The sequence below is a fragment of the Benincasa hispida genome, chromosome 3, assembly GCF_027475165.1.
Source record: "Benincasa hispida cultivar pf3 chromosome 3, pf3_genome.v1.1, whole genome shotgun sequence".
Lineage (NCBI taxonomy): Eukaryota > Viridiplantae > Streptophyta > Magnoliopsida > Cucurbitales > Cucurbitaceae > Benincasa > Benincasa hispida.
In genome coordinates, this window is record NC_143480.1 from 8,937,198 (window position 1) to 8,954,485 (window position 17,288).

A 17,288-nucleotide genomic window follows, 5' to 3' on the forward strand; every position below is an offset into this window, starting at 1 on the left:
ATGGAATCATGGATCAAGACAACAAGTACTACAAGCTTGTTAATTAATCATGAAAACGTGGGAGGCCCTTGTGAAAAACGAGTTCTACAAAAATTACAACTTCCTCTTTTTTCTCAAGAAAAATGTTTTATTGGATTAGTAACTTTAATTCTTTCCACTAGTTCAACTATTACACTACAATTATTTGGATAATCTTGTCTTTCATATGAAAGTGAATGCCAAAATTATAATAGTGAAACAATTAAAAGGAAAACCCAAAACATTGCAAACTTATCTAAGTACATCATAGTTGGGTTATGTCCTATATGAAAGAGATTTTCTATACTCTAAAAAAATGTCTTACCTTTCAAGTCATTCTTGAAATGGCTTTTATAAAGAAAGACCTTCCTATTTTCTTTTATCCAAAACTCTTATTATTAATTGTTCACAGTCATTCAGTTCGAACTCTCTTCAAAGTGTTTGGGTCAAGGAATTGTGGGAGTAAGGGTATGGAAATGTGAAGTTGTGAAGTCCACTCCTTGTTTGGTCCAAGAAATTTGTGGGACCGCAACTAGAAGACATCAATTTCATACATTATCAACTCTTTCAGTAAGTCTCATGAATCCACAACTCTCCAGATCTTATAACTCCTTGGAGTTCACAACTTTGTTTCTTGTCCCAAACACCAAATAGTCCTCACAACTTGAGGATGTGAATGCATTTTATCAAGGGTTATCTTTCATTGATACTATGTGATAGATACTAATAGAAGTCTAGAGTGTCTATCAGTGTTTTTTTTTTTTTTTTTTTTTTGGCTATTTCAGTAAGTAGTTTGACATTTTTTTTGTCGGTGAAAATTTCTCTTTTTATTTTTGTTTATTTCTTTTTCTTTTCTCTAAGCTATCCAAACTCAAAAGAAAATCCAACTCAAGTTCAACGAGCTTTTCTATTCCTACTTTAGGCAGAATTTTGAATAACACATGTTTCTTATTATTGTTAACATTTTAGGTTCGACTTATTTAATGATTCGACTCCACAACCCAAAGTGTAAACGACCCAAGTTTTGTTCATTGTTAGGCTAAAATCAATACTAAAAAATGAAGTTATTCATATTGAAATTGAATGTAAACCAAAATCAAACTGAGTCAAGATAAAAGTGGGTGGAAGAGGCTAAAAAGCAAACCTCCAAAGCCCAGATAGATGAACTTCACCTAACTCTTTACCACCCAATTCCCCAAATTAACTAATGTCTATCTCCCTTTCACTCCAACATCTATTTTCTGAATTCTGATGCTGATTTCATTTCATTTTGCTTTAATTAATTAACAAAATCCTTCTCTCTTACATTACCCAATTCCCACTTAATTAACAACCTCCACTCCACCTGACCTAACAACAACTTCCTCCCCAAATTCCCTTCTCTATCTACATCCATCTTATCTTCCACTTGAAGAAAAAGAAACCTATATTTCAAAACAAAACAAAAAAACTCAAAACTTCTTCCCTCTTTTGCAATCATGAATTTCTTTCCTTTCGGTTCCGAGTTGTTGGATTTTGGAATTTGTTTGTTCCAACTTCAAACCCACAACCCACTTTTTCTCTGCTTTTTGTCCTCTTTCTTTTTGTACAAATTGTATGTTGTTTAAAACCCTGCCCTCTCAAAGCTCTGCCTCTTATTCACCAACAACAGCCATTACAGAACAGCGTGCTCTTTCCAAATTATGAGCACAGCCCGCTTTATCAAATGCGTCACCGTCGGGGACGGCGCCGTCGGGAAGACCTGTATGCTGATTTCTTACACTAGCAACACTTTTCCCACGGTACCCATTTTTCAATTTTACTAATTTCAATTGAGTTAACACTTTTTCTATTGGAATATCTTAAATTTTATATCTAACACTTTGAACGACGGCGTACAGAGTGTGTTCGTATTTGTCATATTTACATTATTTGTATCTTTAACTTTAGGGTTTAGAGCACTCTCTTCCTCTACATGTAGACGTATCAAATACATTATAATGAACCATGTAAATATGTGTGTTGATGTACCGACTCAAGTTTAGGAGGAGTACATTAATGAATCGATATTACATCTCAATAAAAAGAATCCTGAAGATATGAAAGTATGGTTAAAAAAGGTTTAAAATAATTTAAAAATCACTACCTATACTAACCAGGTGCACTTTCCTTTTAAATGACCTAATCATAAGAACTCCAAATTAAGCGTGCTTAATCGCTTAATTTGGAACAATTCTATGTTGTAAGGTTGTATATAAAAGCACCAAAATTCGACCCGACCGATCAAAACTGACCAATTTGGTCAGACGGGACTAGGGGTCAGTTGGTTGATTTTCGATTTTCCTTAAAAAGAAATTGAAAACCGACCGACTGACGTATATATGTATATTTATTATTTTAAAATATTTTTTTTTAAAAAAATAAGTATAAAAGCAAGTCTATTACTCTCAACCCAAGCCCAAACCTACTATTTTAGTACTAATTTATTATTATTATTTATGTTGCCTAATTTTCAAACCATTATAGGATTTATTTAAATTTTTCATAAAAAATGATTGATTTAAAATTAAAAAAATTGCTAATTTTATTAACCTAACAATAACACATTATCAATTCATCTTTTCTTTTCACTCACTTTGGTTTATACTTTTTTTTGGTCGGTTTTCAATGATAGTTTTTCTCTCAAAATCGAACACCGACCGACTGATGCACACCCTTATTATGATGGGTGATTGCTTGATGCATGTGAGTGAGGATAAAACATGCTAAAAGGACAAGACGGAATCCTAATCCTAATCCAAATTCCGAGTCTAGGGCATTACAGTTATGCTTTTATGTCGATTTCTTAAATTTGTCAGGGGTTGGTTTTTCAATTGTTTTTTGTGGTAATAGGATTATGTTCCGACTGTGTTTGATAACTTCAGCGCCAATGTGGTAGTCGATGGCAGCACTGTTAATCTTGGCTTGTGGGACACTGCCGGTAATTCAAATAACTCAATACCCTTTTCTTTTCTTTTTGAATTTGTTTGGTTTTTTTTTTGAAGAATTTAGTTGTGAAATGCAGGACAGGAAGATTACAACAGACTGAGGCCTCTGAGTTACAGAGGAGCTGATGTTTTCTTATTGGCATTTTCTCTCATTAGCAAAGCTAGTTATGAGAACATCTTCAAGAAGGTAATTTGAATTCTTTCTGTTTCGATTTAAACCACAGTCATTGTTATTATTATTATTATTATGTCTGCTTCTTGGTTTGTTTTTTCTTGCAGTGGCTTCCTGAACTTAAACATTACGCTCCGAATGTACCCATCGTTTTGGTTGGAACTAAGCTTGGTAAAGAACTCTTATTCTAACTTCATGTCAGTAAAAGCCTAAATTGAGTCATATCAATAATTTAACAAAGTAATGAAATTGTAGATCTACGAGACGACAGACAGTATCTGATTGATCATCCAGGCGCAACTCCCATTACCCCAGCTCAGGTAAACAAACTGTTTAACAAAATATTTTAAAATTACCATTTGGGATACTTTGTTTTTTTATTTTTAGTTTTCTAAAATTACGGTAGCTAAAAAATCAAATCAACCTTTTTACTCCACACAAATTATGATCCGAAATGGAGAGAAAATAGACTTGGTTTTAAAAAAAATAAATAAATAAATAAATAATCAAGTTCTGTTTGATAACTATTTGGTTTTTTTTTAAAAAAAAAAAAAATTAAGTCTATTTCATCCACATTTCTTACAATGATTTATATATTTTTTAAGTAAAATGGTTGGATTCTTAGTCAAATTCTAAAAACAAAAACAACTTTTTGAAAGCTACTTTTTTTTTTTAGTTTTCAAATTTTGGTTTTGGTTTTTTAAACCATGGGTGAAAAGTAGAAAACAAATGAATAAATTTTAAAGTGGAAGTAGTGTCTGTAGGCTTAATTTTAAAAAACATAAATAAAAACCAAAATGGTTATCAAATGAGACCTAAAGCATTTGATAACTATTTGATTTTTGGTTTTTAGTTTTAAAAAATTAAGCCTATAAACATCTCTTACACGTAGAGTTGGCAACAGAGTCAGGGCAGTCTGGGAGGATTCCCCATCCTCGTCCCCACGAGGATATTTCTCCCATCCCTCCCCTCCATCCCCGCCAATGATGGGATTTCCTGTCGAGAGATGGGTCCCCACGGGCACCCATCCCCGTTGTTCTTTTTATAAAAAAAAATATATATATATTAATTATATAAATATTTGTAAATAACATATTTTTAGGGTATATATATAATTATATATTATATATATATTTATTTACAAAATTATATATATATATATATATATATATATATTAAAAAAATTATCTAGGTCGAAGACGGGGCGGGGGTACCCTCCCTGTCCTCGTCCCCGATCGGGGACTCGATTAGAATCCCCGGTCAAACGTCGGAGCGGGGACTCGACCCACGGGAATTTTTGTCAACCTTTCTTACATCTATAGAATTTTTTTTCTTTGTTATCTACTTTATACCCACATCTTTCTTTAACCAGGCCAAAATTTAAAAACTAAAAAATGTAACTTTTAAAATTTTTTTTTAAAAAAAAAAAATTATTAAGAATTCTATTCTGGAACTTAACAAAGATGCAAACTATGGTAGGAAAATAGGAGGAAACAGTCTTAATTTTCAATAATAAAAAACAAAAAACGAAATGGTTCCAAAGGAGGTGTAAGTGGATATCCACTTTCATCTATAACCTATAGGTTTGTATGTTTCTTGTCTAGATAATAGGAGTCTTAAAAATCAAAGGCAAAATTTCAAATTAAAAATAAAAAATAGTTTTCAAAAAACAACTTTTGAAAATGGCTAAAAAATCAAATCAAATATTTAAACCAAACCATGAGTAAAAAAATTATGAGTAAATAAGCATAATTATTAAAAACAAAAAACAAATCGATGAGCATGTTTTAATAAAAGTTCAATTCTACTTTTGGGTTGGATTAGACTAAAAGATTAATCTTCAGGGCGAGGAACTGAGGAAGATGATTGGGGCAATTACATACATAGAATGTAGTTCTAAGACTCAAAAGGTATGGATCTATTTCGTTTAAGGTTGAAGATGGTTCTATATATAAATTTTATGATCTTTACCTATATTTATCTGTGTATTATATATCATATAAGAGTTTCTCTCTATATCGTTGAATGTTGTGACATATTATTAATAAACTCCATAATCTATGTGTCGATTTTTTTTTTGATTATTTTATTTTATTTTATTTTATTTTATTTTATTTTAATTATGGCGCAGAATGTTAAGAATGTGTTTGATGCGGCAATAAAGGTAGCATTGAGGCCTCCGAGACCAAAGAAAAAGGCTCGCAAGCAGAGGACAAATTGTGCTTTACTTTGAAAAATAAGTTCACAAACTCATCTCCAATCACTTTTAATGGAAAAATTATTCCCTATGGTTAAATAATTTCTAGAGTTTTCTTACATATGTAATGACCATATTGAATAATTTTTCTATTTTTCATCCATATATAATATATTTTATATTTCCATTTGTAAGGTTGGAGGTATTCTCTCAATCTCAAAGCTATCCATATGAGAGAAACTTATTAGTAGGTTTTGTTTTGGTTGAATTGTATTATCCCTGCGGAGTTTAATACTTGTGCCTTAACACATCTTCCCTTTGCTGACTATTAATGCATATTATAATAGAATTTAATGAATTTATTGGTAATTTGATTAGATCGGCTACTCAAATAATGAATAAACACCGCTTTCATCTTCAAATTTTTTTATTTGTTATTTACTTTTTACAAATAGTTTAAAAAATCAAGCTAAAATTTGAAAACTAAAAAAAGTAGCTTTTAAAAAGTTGTTTTTGTTTTTAGAATATGGCTAAGAATGCAACCATTTATCTCAAATTATGCAAATCATCGTAAGAAATAAGGAGAAAATAAGTTTAATTTTGAAAAATAAAAAATATATAATAAAATAATGATTATCAAAAGAGGCCTAAAATTTTTAACGTAGTTCAAATGATAAAAAAGTAAATGTCTACTTCAATGACATGAAGTTGTACCATTAATTTCAGTACGAGATTCGATCCCCGTAAATTTTCTAAAAGAACTTGTGAACAATTAAAAAACAGGCTTGATTTTTAGCTATAAAGGACAGTTTGTGCCTAAACATATCAGACGCAGGAAGGAAACAGAAAAAAAATGATGAAGATTTTGGGTTGTTTGTTAGTGATGAGGCCATAAGAAATTGGGTTGGGCCACATCAAGGCACGGCGAACTATTTCGACTGTCGATTGGACTTACGGATGGTAGCCCACTTATATACACGGGAAAATAAGGATAAATTTTAGGATATTTGTAATAATAATAAAATAAGGGGAAAAATCTAAATATATATCACATCTTTAAAATATTTAAGTGTTAACTAGTCAATTTTAGAATTTTTTTAAATTTTTAATTTCGCTCTTCTTTATCTTGTCTTATTCTACACTTTCTTCTTTCCATTCTTTTTTTTATTTTCTTTCTTTTCTTCAATTTTTGTTTCTTTTGTTTTTTTTTTTATTTTCTTTCTTTTCTTTGTTTTTTGCTTCTTCACTCTATTTTTTTATTTTTATTTTATTTTTTTTCTTCGATTTTTACTTCTTTCTTTTCTTTAATTTTTGTTTCTTCTCTTTCTTTTTTTTATTTTATTTTTGCTTCTTACTTTTTTTCATAAGAATTATGAGGTTGAGTTTTGTACTAATAACTTATAAAATTGCAAGTTATTGTTCTCAAAGTTGTAATAATTATGATTATAAGTGATATAAATGCACTCATGATAAAGGAAAACACATGAAATTGTATATATGTGATAAACTCATGCAAAAGTATTTTCTTAAGTGAAAAATTGTATCATGCACTTTAATGCAAGAATCAGAAAAATTCACTAAGTATTGCAGACAAGGCTAACGCAAGGGGCATGTGTCCAACTTACCCGACGCATGAAAGATACATTTGACTCGTACAATCTACGTCAAATCACAACTTACAGGCATGGGCATCTGACTGGCGGCTTCTGATCGAAGCAGAATGGCAATCGACTATCTTAGGGTATTAATACAATCACATCACCAAGTGGCATCCACATCGAGAGATGTTGAGCATTAATTAAAGAACATATCCCCAATGCATCACACATACACTTAAACTTTAGCAGACATCTGTATCATTTCCATTTGATTATCATTGTGCTTACATAGGCTTGTTATTCCCATTAGGAAAACAACGCATACCATCTATGTTGGGATTGGTGTTCTAATTCACCCAAAGTCTCGTTGTTTTGTAAAGATACACATTGTTCAATGAATAAAATAAGTGTTATTTAATTCTGACATTTACTCATATCCAATAAATAAAGCTCCTTGGTTATCTTATGTGAACTTAAGCATGTATATGTGATATACAAGTGGATCATGCCTTAGTAATAATCTAAACCGGTATGTAGTATAAGGATTAAGGTAGGATACCTGATCCTGGTGACACTACGGATACGACCCGATTTGTAGAGGTTTGCAAGTGTTGTAAACTACTATAGATGGTAGATCCTGACCATTCGTATGGAGACATGGAGCGGGGGTGTCCTATACAAAGAGTTTGTATAAGACCTAGACCACGAGATGACTAGACTCTGTATATAACGTCGTTGATACTAGAGACTTGCATCTCACCTAAACGACCATAGGTGACAGGACCTCAATTCTGAGTGTTTTGTGAACTCCTGCCTTTGAGGGCAGTCCTTTGATTAGTATGGATGAGAGTGGCCAGATTGCCAACTCAACATGCCTACCTTTTTGGGGACTCGTCTGATATGGGAGCAGGGAACTCGATCCACAATATGGAATTCACTTCTTTTTCGAAACAAGGATAAGTAGAGAGATTTCTCCCTTAAGGACTGATTCTAGGGCTTGAACATAGTGGTCATATCTTCTCTTTGGAAAAGAAGACTCAATCATAGTAGGACTATGATTTATGTTCATTAGAGGGATCAGTGGTATTTAAGGAGACAGATGTAACTACAGGGGCATAACGGTTATTGGCCCAATTGTACTTACAAGTGATCTGTGAAGGGTTATCGCACTGCTGATTGGTTAAGATGGACACATAGTATATCTGTAATGAGGAAAGTTCAGCTTTCGGTCTTTAGTGGAGTGTCTGGCAGTTAAGGATGGTGGATCTCGTGACTAAAGAGTTTAGTCAGTTATTCACGTACCATTGGAGCTTCGGATCTATAGGTCCATGAGGTCCCCTTGGTAGCTTGGATTCTGTTAAGGATCAGTTCTTGATGTTGATTTGAAATGTTTAAATTGACAAGAGGTATTTTGATTATATGTGATATAATTGGTATGATGTATGAGATACATCTAGTGGAGGATTGATGTAAATGAGATTTACATTAAGTACCATGGAATAGAAAAAGAACTATGGTTTATATGTTTCATGAGATGAAATATTAAAACTATAGGTTATAAATATAGTATGATAAGTTGGTTATCATTTATATTTATCATAATACTAATTATTACATAATTAATACTTTTACTTTTAAATAACCAAAGTAGTAGATGGCTATTGGATCATGGTAACCGTGAGTTTAAAAGGAAAGTAGTTTCCTAATTTTAAAAAACGATGAAGTTTTTTCCAAAAGTTTCAAAAGAATTTGAGTTTTCTCTCTGGCGAAAAGAAACTCATGGAAGTCGTCAAGTAAATACAGATTTACTAAATGACGATTGGGCGAGCTAAACGATCGTGCAGTGTTTACTAAACGATCGCGTAGCTTTGCTAGTCGATTGTTGGCCCAAGCTAAACGATCATGTAGAATCGACCGAGCTAGACGATAGAGCTAAACGATCGCATAGTTTTATCTAAACGATTGGGCATCGACCTATACGATAGGTCTTCAACTTCTCCCACTTACCCAGTCGTATACACGATCGTTCTTTCCTTCGTTCGTCTACCTCATACCAAGTCCAAATAGAGCCCACCCTCTGGATTCTCATACCAAGAATACCAAGGTCGCCTTGTTGGTGGTGTCAGACTTAATTCGACACCGTCGAGGTTTTCTGGAGGTTGTTCGTGGTGTTGCGGAAGAGTCCGTTCGCTGTTGTGGAGGAGTTCGTGACCGAAAAGATCGTTGAGGACGAGCGTGAAGTGTTCGTGCTCTGTTCGTGCGGTGTTGTGGTCATGTAGATCGAGCACTCGTGGTTGCTGTTGTTAGATCAGAGTGCGCATCGGAGTGTGGAGACGCTTCTGTCGTTGTTAGTACAGTTTTTCCCTCTGTACATTTTTTGTTTCATGTTGTAATTTCTTCGTAAATTGTATAACCGCTTGTATTGAAGTTGACTGTAAATGATTTGTTGATTCATGATTGTAATTTGGAATAGTCTTGTTCCGCTGCTCATGGAAATCTCGGTTCCGATTTCCTTCAATCTACGCTTAAGCCAACCATCCACAAACTCTTTCCCCTTTTCTGAACTCATATTTCCCTTTTGCATTGCCAGTAATTTAGTGTACATGACCAACACATATCAAACAATTAGGACACCTCTGCAATAGATCCAAAGACCAAACCTGCGTTAGTCCTTGCGTTCGACCCTGGGCTTACCAGGACACTTAGATTAGATTTATACTTAGGTCTAGCTTAAGAGAATTTGTATGCGCTAGTAAGGTGTGCACGCACATAAATCTATCATCAATCCAACGCATAACATCATCTTCATTCCAAGAAATAGATTAAACATCTTTTCCATCATCATGTAGGATCTAAAGGCAACACTAGATGGGGGTGAATAGGGTTGACTACCAATTTTTAAAAAATAATTTTATCTTCAAACAATGCTCAATAAAGTTAACCCACTAATTTGATTAAAGAAAATTTATGCAAGACAAAACTTAAATCATGCAAGCTATGATAACTTCAAATTTAAAGACAATTTAATCAAGGATAAATTTAAATAACATACTAAAAATTAAATCATGCAATTAGGAAAGATTAAAAAAAACTAAGACAAGAAGCAAAAAAATTTGAAAACAAGAAATAAAAGAGAGAGAGGAAGAGAAAACATCGGGAATTATAGTGGTTCGGCAAATTGCCTACTCCACTCTCCAAGACTCCTTCTTGGGTATTTCACTAAGCGATCTTTCACTAAGTGATCCTCTTGTAGGTGAGGACCAAACCGACACACGACCCTCTTTTTCTTAGGCTAAAAAGAAACCCAAGATCCTTTTTACTAGTTCAAAATCAAACCAATTTCTTTTTCTCACAACCCAAGGTGTACCCACACCTTAATACACTTCCCAAAAATTAATAGAAAACCTCACAGTATTACCTCTTGAAGGCTAAATATACAAGTTGAGCACTCCAAAAAATAACTCACAAAAATAACTCTAGGCCAATTTAGGAGCAAGGAGGACAAGAATTTGAGAGTAGAGAGAATTGAGAGTAAAATCAAGTTGAATTTATAGGCGAGGGGGATAAATTTTGGCCATTGGATATGATTGCAAATGAAGGGTGGACATTGAATAAAAATAGAAAAGGAAAGGATTTGTAATTAAGAGAGGAATTTTGAAAGATTGGAATTATTGAGATTTGGAGAATAAAAAGGATTTGAAGGATGACAATTTAGGAAGGAAATCAATTTGAAAAGGCTGAAATTTGATGAGAATTTAGAGAAAATTGGATCAGAAAATTAAAGGAAAATAAGAAACTAAAAATAAAAATAAAAAATAACTGGATGATATGGGCACCATGCACACAGGGGAGGAGATTGAGCGTCACGCACCGCATTCTGTCAAGAAACCGCACGGTGAAATTGAATTCTCCGTGAAGATGCGGAGTACGGCACGTGCGGTGCACGCGCGCATTCGCGCGTGAAGTTGGGCGACCACCACTTGTCATTATTTCATTCGTCCACGATTGCCACGTCAGCAAAAAAAGATCGTTTAGAGTGCCACGTCATTCGCCATGTCAGCTGCCATATCATCAATATTGACCGCTTATGTGCCACGTCGGCAAGGTGCCAAGTGTCACTACCACGTTGGATTTCCTCTCCAATCTTCTTTTACTTATAACTTTTTCATTTGAACTTCGATTTGAGTGATTCAAATTGCGTTGGAATCGTCTTTCCGAGCTCTACAAGATAGTGACTCTGAAGCACTAAAAATGTTAGTACAAAAAATCTGAGTTTGTTATCATCAAAATACTTGGTTTGATTGAAGCCCTAAAGCTAACAATCTCCCTCTTTTTTATGATGACAAACCACCATAATACCAAAAATACTTCTCCCCCTTTTGTTATCAACAAAAAAATATACCAGTAATTTTTCTCCCCTTTAATCATACAAATAACGCTCCCTCTCAATAAATCAAAACACATAAATTCATAGAAATATGAATAATGCTCCCCCTATCAAACATAATTAGAAAATTCTAATAATACCAAGTGCAAGTCTATTTTTACAAAAGGCTTCTTTATTTAATGCCTTTGTAAGAATATCTGCTACCTGGTTCTCAGTATTAACATAATTAATGACAATATTCTTATTTTGCACACGCTCTCGAAGAAAATGATGTCTAATATCTATATGCTTTGTTCTGGAATGTTGAATGAGATTTTTAGTTAAATTAATTGAACTAGTATTATCACAACAGATTGGTACTTGTTCAAAGTTTAAACCAAAATCACGCAACGTTTGTTTCATCCATAAAACTTGAGAAAAACAACTAGCAACAGCAATATACTCAGCCTTAGTGGTAGATAATGCAACAGAATTTTGTTTTTTACTATACCAAGATACTAAAGAACTACCTAGAAAATGACATGTTCCATTAGTACTTTTTCTATCAGTTAGACTACCAGCAAAATCAGCATCAGAATATGCAATCAAATCTAAAGATGCATTTTAGGATACCATAAGCCTAAATCAACGATACCAAGCAACTATTTAAAAATTCTTTTTACACCATGCAAGTGCGATACTTTAGGACATGATTGAAATCTAGCACACATGCATACACTAAACATAATATCAGGTCTACTCGTAGTTAAGTAAAGAAAGGATCCGATCATATCTCTATAAGCTTTAATATCTATGTTTTTACCTTTTTCATCCTTATCAAGTTTTGTAATGGTACTCATGGAGTCTTTGCTACTTTTGCATTATCGAACTTAAACTTTTTGAGTAGATCCCTTGTTTACTTCTCTTGATTTATGAAGATTCCATTTTCAAGTTGTTTAATTTGAAGCCCAAGGAAGAATTTAAGTTCTCCCATCATGCTCATTTCAAACTCACTATGCATACAGTTAAAAAATTCTTCACAAAGAGAAGAGTTAATAGCACCAAATATAATATCATCAACATAGATTTGCACTAATAAAATATCATTATCTTTAATTTTGATAAAAAGAGTAGTATCAATAAGTCCCATTTTAAAACCATTTTCTTGCAAAAATTTACTCAAACGGTCATACCAAGCTCTAGGAGCTTGTTTAAGACCATAAAGTGCTTTATTTAATTTAAAAACATGATTTAGATTATCAAAGTTTTCAAAATCAAGAGGTTGTTCAACATACACTTCCTCCATTATGAAACCATTTAAGAAATCACTTTTTACATCCATTTGAAATAAAGTAAAATTCTTATGAGATGCAAATGCAAGCAGCATGCGAATAGATTCTAATCTAGCAACATGAGCAAATGTTTCCTCGTAATCTATTCCTTCTTCTTGACTATAGCCTTGAGCAACTAGTCTAGCTTTATTTCTAACAATATTACCAGTTCATCCATTTTATTTCTAAATATCCATTTAGTACCTATAACAGGATGATCACTAGGACGCGGGACTAGTTCCCACACATTATTTCTTTCAAATTGATTTAATTCTTCTTGCATAGCAATTAACCATAACTCATTAGATTCAGCATCTTTAAAGGATTTTAGTTCAATTTGAGACACGAAAGCAACATTATTTAAAGCATTTAAAGAAAAGCGAGTTCTTACCCCTTGAGATACATCACCTATTATTAACTCCTGAGGATGATGAGTGGAGAATCTCCAATCCTGGGGGAGGGATTTTTCTGGTTCTTTCTGAGATTCATTTGATACTGCTTCCCTATCTTTAATACTAAGATCTTCAACAGGTATTTCTAATTCATCACTAGCAAAAACTTTATTAGTGGCAACATGTGTTTCATAAAAAACAACATTCATTGACTCTTCAAGTACATGAGTTCTTTTATTAAAAACTCTATATGCTTTACTACATGTAGAATGTCCTAAGAATATGCCAATGTTCGTTTTTCATTCAAACTTTCCAAGTTTCCTTTTGTCTTTCAAAATAAAACATTTGCAACCAAAGACTTTGAAATAGCTAATATTTGGAGTTTTATTATTAAAAAGCTCATAAGGAGTTTTATCTAAAACTTGTCTTATTAAAACACGATTCATTACATAAGATGCAGTATTAACAGCTTCAGCCCAAAAAGATTTTGGTAAATCATATTCATTAAGCATGGAGGTAGCTAATTCTTGTAAAGATCGATTTTTTCTTTCTACAACACCATTTTGTTGAGGTTTTTTTGGAGAGGAAAAATCATGAGAAATTCCATTTTCTTCACAAAAATTTTCAAAAGAAGCATTTTCAAATTCTCCTCCATGATCACTTCTAATTTTCGAAATCATAAAACCTTTTTCATTTTGAATTCTTTTTGAAAAGCTAATAAAATATTTTAAAGCTTCATCCTTATGAGATAAAAATAAGACCCAAGTAAATCTCGAAAAATCATCAACTATAACAAAAGCATAATGTTTTCCACTTAGACTTGCAACTCTAGTAGGTCCAAAAAGGTCCATATGTAACAGTTGCAAAGGTCTAAAAGTAGAAACCATTTTCTTTGGTTTGAAAGAAGACTTAGTTTGTTTATCCATTTGACAAGCATCACAAACTTTATCTTTTTCAAAGTTTAATTTTGAAAGACCTCTAACAAAGGATTTCTTAGAAATATTTGAAATTAAATGCATGCTAGCATGACCTAACCTTCTATGCCATAACCACGAATCTTCATGCAATGCAGATAAACACTTATTTTCTACTATAGGACAATCTAATAGATCAATAGTATAAACATTTTTATCTCTATTTCCTACAAACTGAACTTTTCTATCACATGCATTTTCTATTGTATAATTTTTATCACTAAAAATTACTCTATATCCTTTATCTCATAATTGACTAATACTTAATAAATTATGCTTTAAACCATCAACCAACAAAACATTTTCAATAAGAAAATTCGAACCGTTACTAATATTACCTTTGCCAACAATCTTATCCTTTTATTGTCACCGAAGGTAACATATCCTCCATCTTTCTTTTCTAGGTATGTGAATTTTGTGTGGTCCCCAGTCATATGTTTTGAACATCCACTGTCCAAGTACCACTTATTCTTTACGGATCTCAAACATACCTGAGAGAATTAATTCTCAAGATGTAACCTTAGGTACCCAAATTTGTTTGGGTCCTTGGGGGTTAGCTAACAAAAATTTAGGAATCCATCTCTTTTCATTCATAATATTGATTTTTCTTAAATTGCATGCATAAGCTTTATGACCATGTTTTCCACATGCATGACAAATAATAGAACCTTCTTTGACAAAGTAGTTTGTAAATTTCTTTTGTTTTTGGTGAGGTTTATAGCCTAAGCCACTTTTATCAAATATGCATTGTTGCTTACCCATCATGATTTCTAAATTCTTTTTCCCATTTGTAAACTTTAAAAGAGTAGCTGAAATATCTTCATTTTTATTTTCTAATAATTTATACTCTTCTTTTAAAGCATGCAAATTTGATTTAGATAAATCTAGATCTTTTCCTAATGTTTCATTTTTCTCTTTTAGATTATCTAGCTCAATTAATAAATTATTATTTTCAAGAGCTAATTTAGCATTTTTCTTCCTAAGAGACATATATTTGCAACGTAGTTTTTCAAATTCAATTTTAACTTCATTATATGCATCAATGAGCTCATCAAAAGTAAGATTTTCAGGACTTACCTCATCATCATCGTCGTCGTCATCTCCAAAACCCATAATGCACAGATTTGCTACTACTTCCTCGCTTTCAGAATCACTTTCATCGCTTTCGTCCCAAGTAGCTTTCATGACCTTTTTGCTCTTCTTTGAAATGACTTTTCTTTGAGGACAGTTCCATTTCACGTGTCCGGGCTTTTTGCATTCATAACAGATGACTGTATCTCTGTTGCTCTTTTCTCCTTTGCCTTCTTGATTGTTGACTTTCTTTGAGAAGTTCCTTTTCCTAAAATGCTTTTTGAACTTCTTGGTCAAGTAAGCGAACTCCTCATCATTTAGTTCAGCTTCAGTTTCAGAGTTCTCTTGAACTTGAGTGGACTTTTAATGCTAGGCTCTTCTTCTTTTTGACATCTTCTTCCACATTGGCCTTCATGATTATCTCATGTGTCATGAGAGATCCAACGAGCTCCTCTAGTGGAAGTTTTAAGAGGTCTTTTGCTTCTTGGATCGCCGCCACCTTAGCTTCCCAACTCTTAGGCAATGATCTAAGAATTTTTCTCACATTTTCAGAGGTGGTATAAGATTTTCCTAACCCCTTCAAAACATTAACAATATTAGTGAACCTAGTAAACATTTCAGATATAGTTTCATTTGCATCCATTTTAAATAATTCTTAATTATGAACTAACATGCTAATCTTTGACTCTTTAACTTGATTAGTTCCTTCATGAGTTACTTCAAGCAAGCGTATCCCAAATTTCTTTAGCAGAATTACATGTAGAGACTCGATTAAATCATCAGGACATAAAGTACAAAACAGGTAGTTCATGGCTTTAGCATTAATAGAAAACTTATTTTTATCTTCATCATTAAACTCTTTTTCTTCCTTAGGAATATCTTTATTATCAACTATCTTAGTATGAATTAAAAGACCATTAGAAACAATTTCTCATAGATTATAGTCAATAGAAATCAAATAAATTCTCATCATAGTTTTCCACCATGCATAATTATTTCCATCAAACAAAGGTGACCTAGTGGTAGATTGACCTTCACCATACCCATTTATTCCAATAGTTACCATAAGCTCGAATAATTAAGTTTTTCGAAAAATGAAGACAATATAATATATATTAAAGACTTTTATAAAGAGAAATACTTTTCCAAAATTTAGATTTTAATAAAAAAGATTTCAAAGATTACGAAGTAGAGAAAAAAAATTAAGGTTTTAATAACCAATTTTCAAGAAAAAAATTCTAATGAAAACAGCTTTTAAAACTCAATTTTTCGAACTTTTTGCAAAAATTAGAAAAATTCCAGATTTAATAAGATTAAAAAAAACATAATGTAAAATAAAAAAAAATTACAAAACCTTTTTGAAATAAGAAAATCGAGCTACCTTCTCTGATACCAATTGTAGAATCTAAAGGCAACACTAGATGGGGGTGAATAGGGTTGACTACCAATTTTTAAAAAATAATTTTATCTTCAAACAATGCTCAATAAAGTTAACCCACTAATTTGATTAAAGAAAATTTATGCAAAACAAAACTTAAATCATGCAAGCTATGATAACTTCAAATTTAAAGACAATTAATCAAGGATAAATTTAAATAACATACTAAAAATTAAATCATGTAATTAGGAAAGATTAAAAAATAACTAAGACAAGAAGCAAAAGAAATTGAAAACAAGAAATAAAAGAGAGAAGAATAGAAAACACCGGGAATTATAGTGATTCGGCAAATTGCCTACTCCACTCTCCAAGACTCCTTCTTGGGTATTTCACTAAGTGATCCTCTTGCAGATGAGGACCAAACCGACACACGACCCTCTTTTTCTTAGGCTAAAGAGAAACTCAAGATTCTTTTTACTGGTTCAAGATCAAACCAATTTCTTTTTCTCACAACCCAAGGTGTACCCACACCTTAATACACTCCCCAAAAATTAAAAGAAAACCAAATTCACAAGTTGAGCACTCCAAAAAAACTCACAAAAATAACTCTAGGCCAATTTAGGAGCAAGGAGGACAAGAATTTGAGAATTGAGAGAATTGAGAGCTTAAGACTTGATAGCTTTTTGGTGTGTCAATGAAGGATGGAGATTGAATAAAAATAGAAAATGAAAGGATTTGTAATTAAGAGAGGAATTTTGAAAGATTGAAATTATTGAGATTTGGAGAATAAAAAGGATTTGAAGGATGACAATTTAGGAAGGAAAT

The 17,288-nt window shown here is 32.4% G+C and overlaps 1 protein-coding gene across 1 annotated transcript; it reads left to right on the forward strand.

Annotated features, from left to right (window-relative positions):
- The first annotated feature begins 1,473 nt into the window (after window positions 1-1,473).
- RAC2 (RAC-like 2) lies at window positions 1,474-5,647 on the forward strand. Its single transcript, XM_039025498.2, has 7 exons — window positions 1,474-1,799; window positions 2,890-2,977; window positions 3,062-3,171; window positions 3,264-3,327; window positions 3,412-3,476; window positions 5,001-5,066; window positions 5,288-5,647. The coding sequence occupies exons 1-7, from the start codon at window positions 1,701-1,703 to the stop codon at window positions 5,387-5,389; spliced, it is 594 nt and encodes a 197-aa protein (XP_038881426.1). The 5' UTR covers window positions 1,474-1,700; the 3' UTR covers window positions 5,390-5,647.
- Window positions 5,648-17,288: the final 11,641 nt, after the last annotated feature.

Bases quoted from the DNA above. Each gene is read 5' to 3' on its own strand.
- RAC2 (XM_039025498.2), top strand. From the start codon at position 1,701: ATGAGCACAGCCCGCTTTATCAAATGCGTCACCGTCGGGGACGGCGCC. The intron at 1,800-2,889 runs GTACCCATTTTT...TTGTGGTAATAG, and splicing joins CTAGCAACACTTTTCCCACG to GATTATGTTCCGACTGTGTT. The intron at 2,978-3,061 runs GTAATTCAAATA...TGTGAAATGCAG, and splicing joins TGGCTTGTGGGACACTGCCG to GACAGGAAGATTACAACAGA.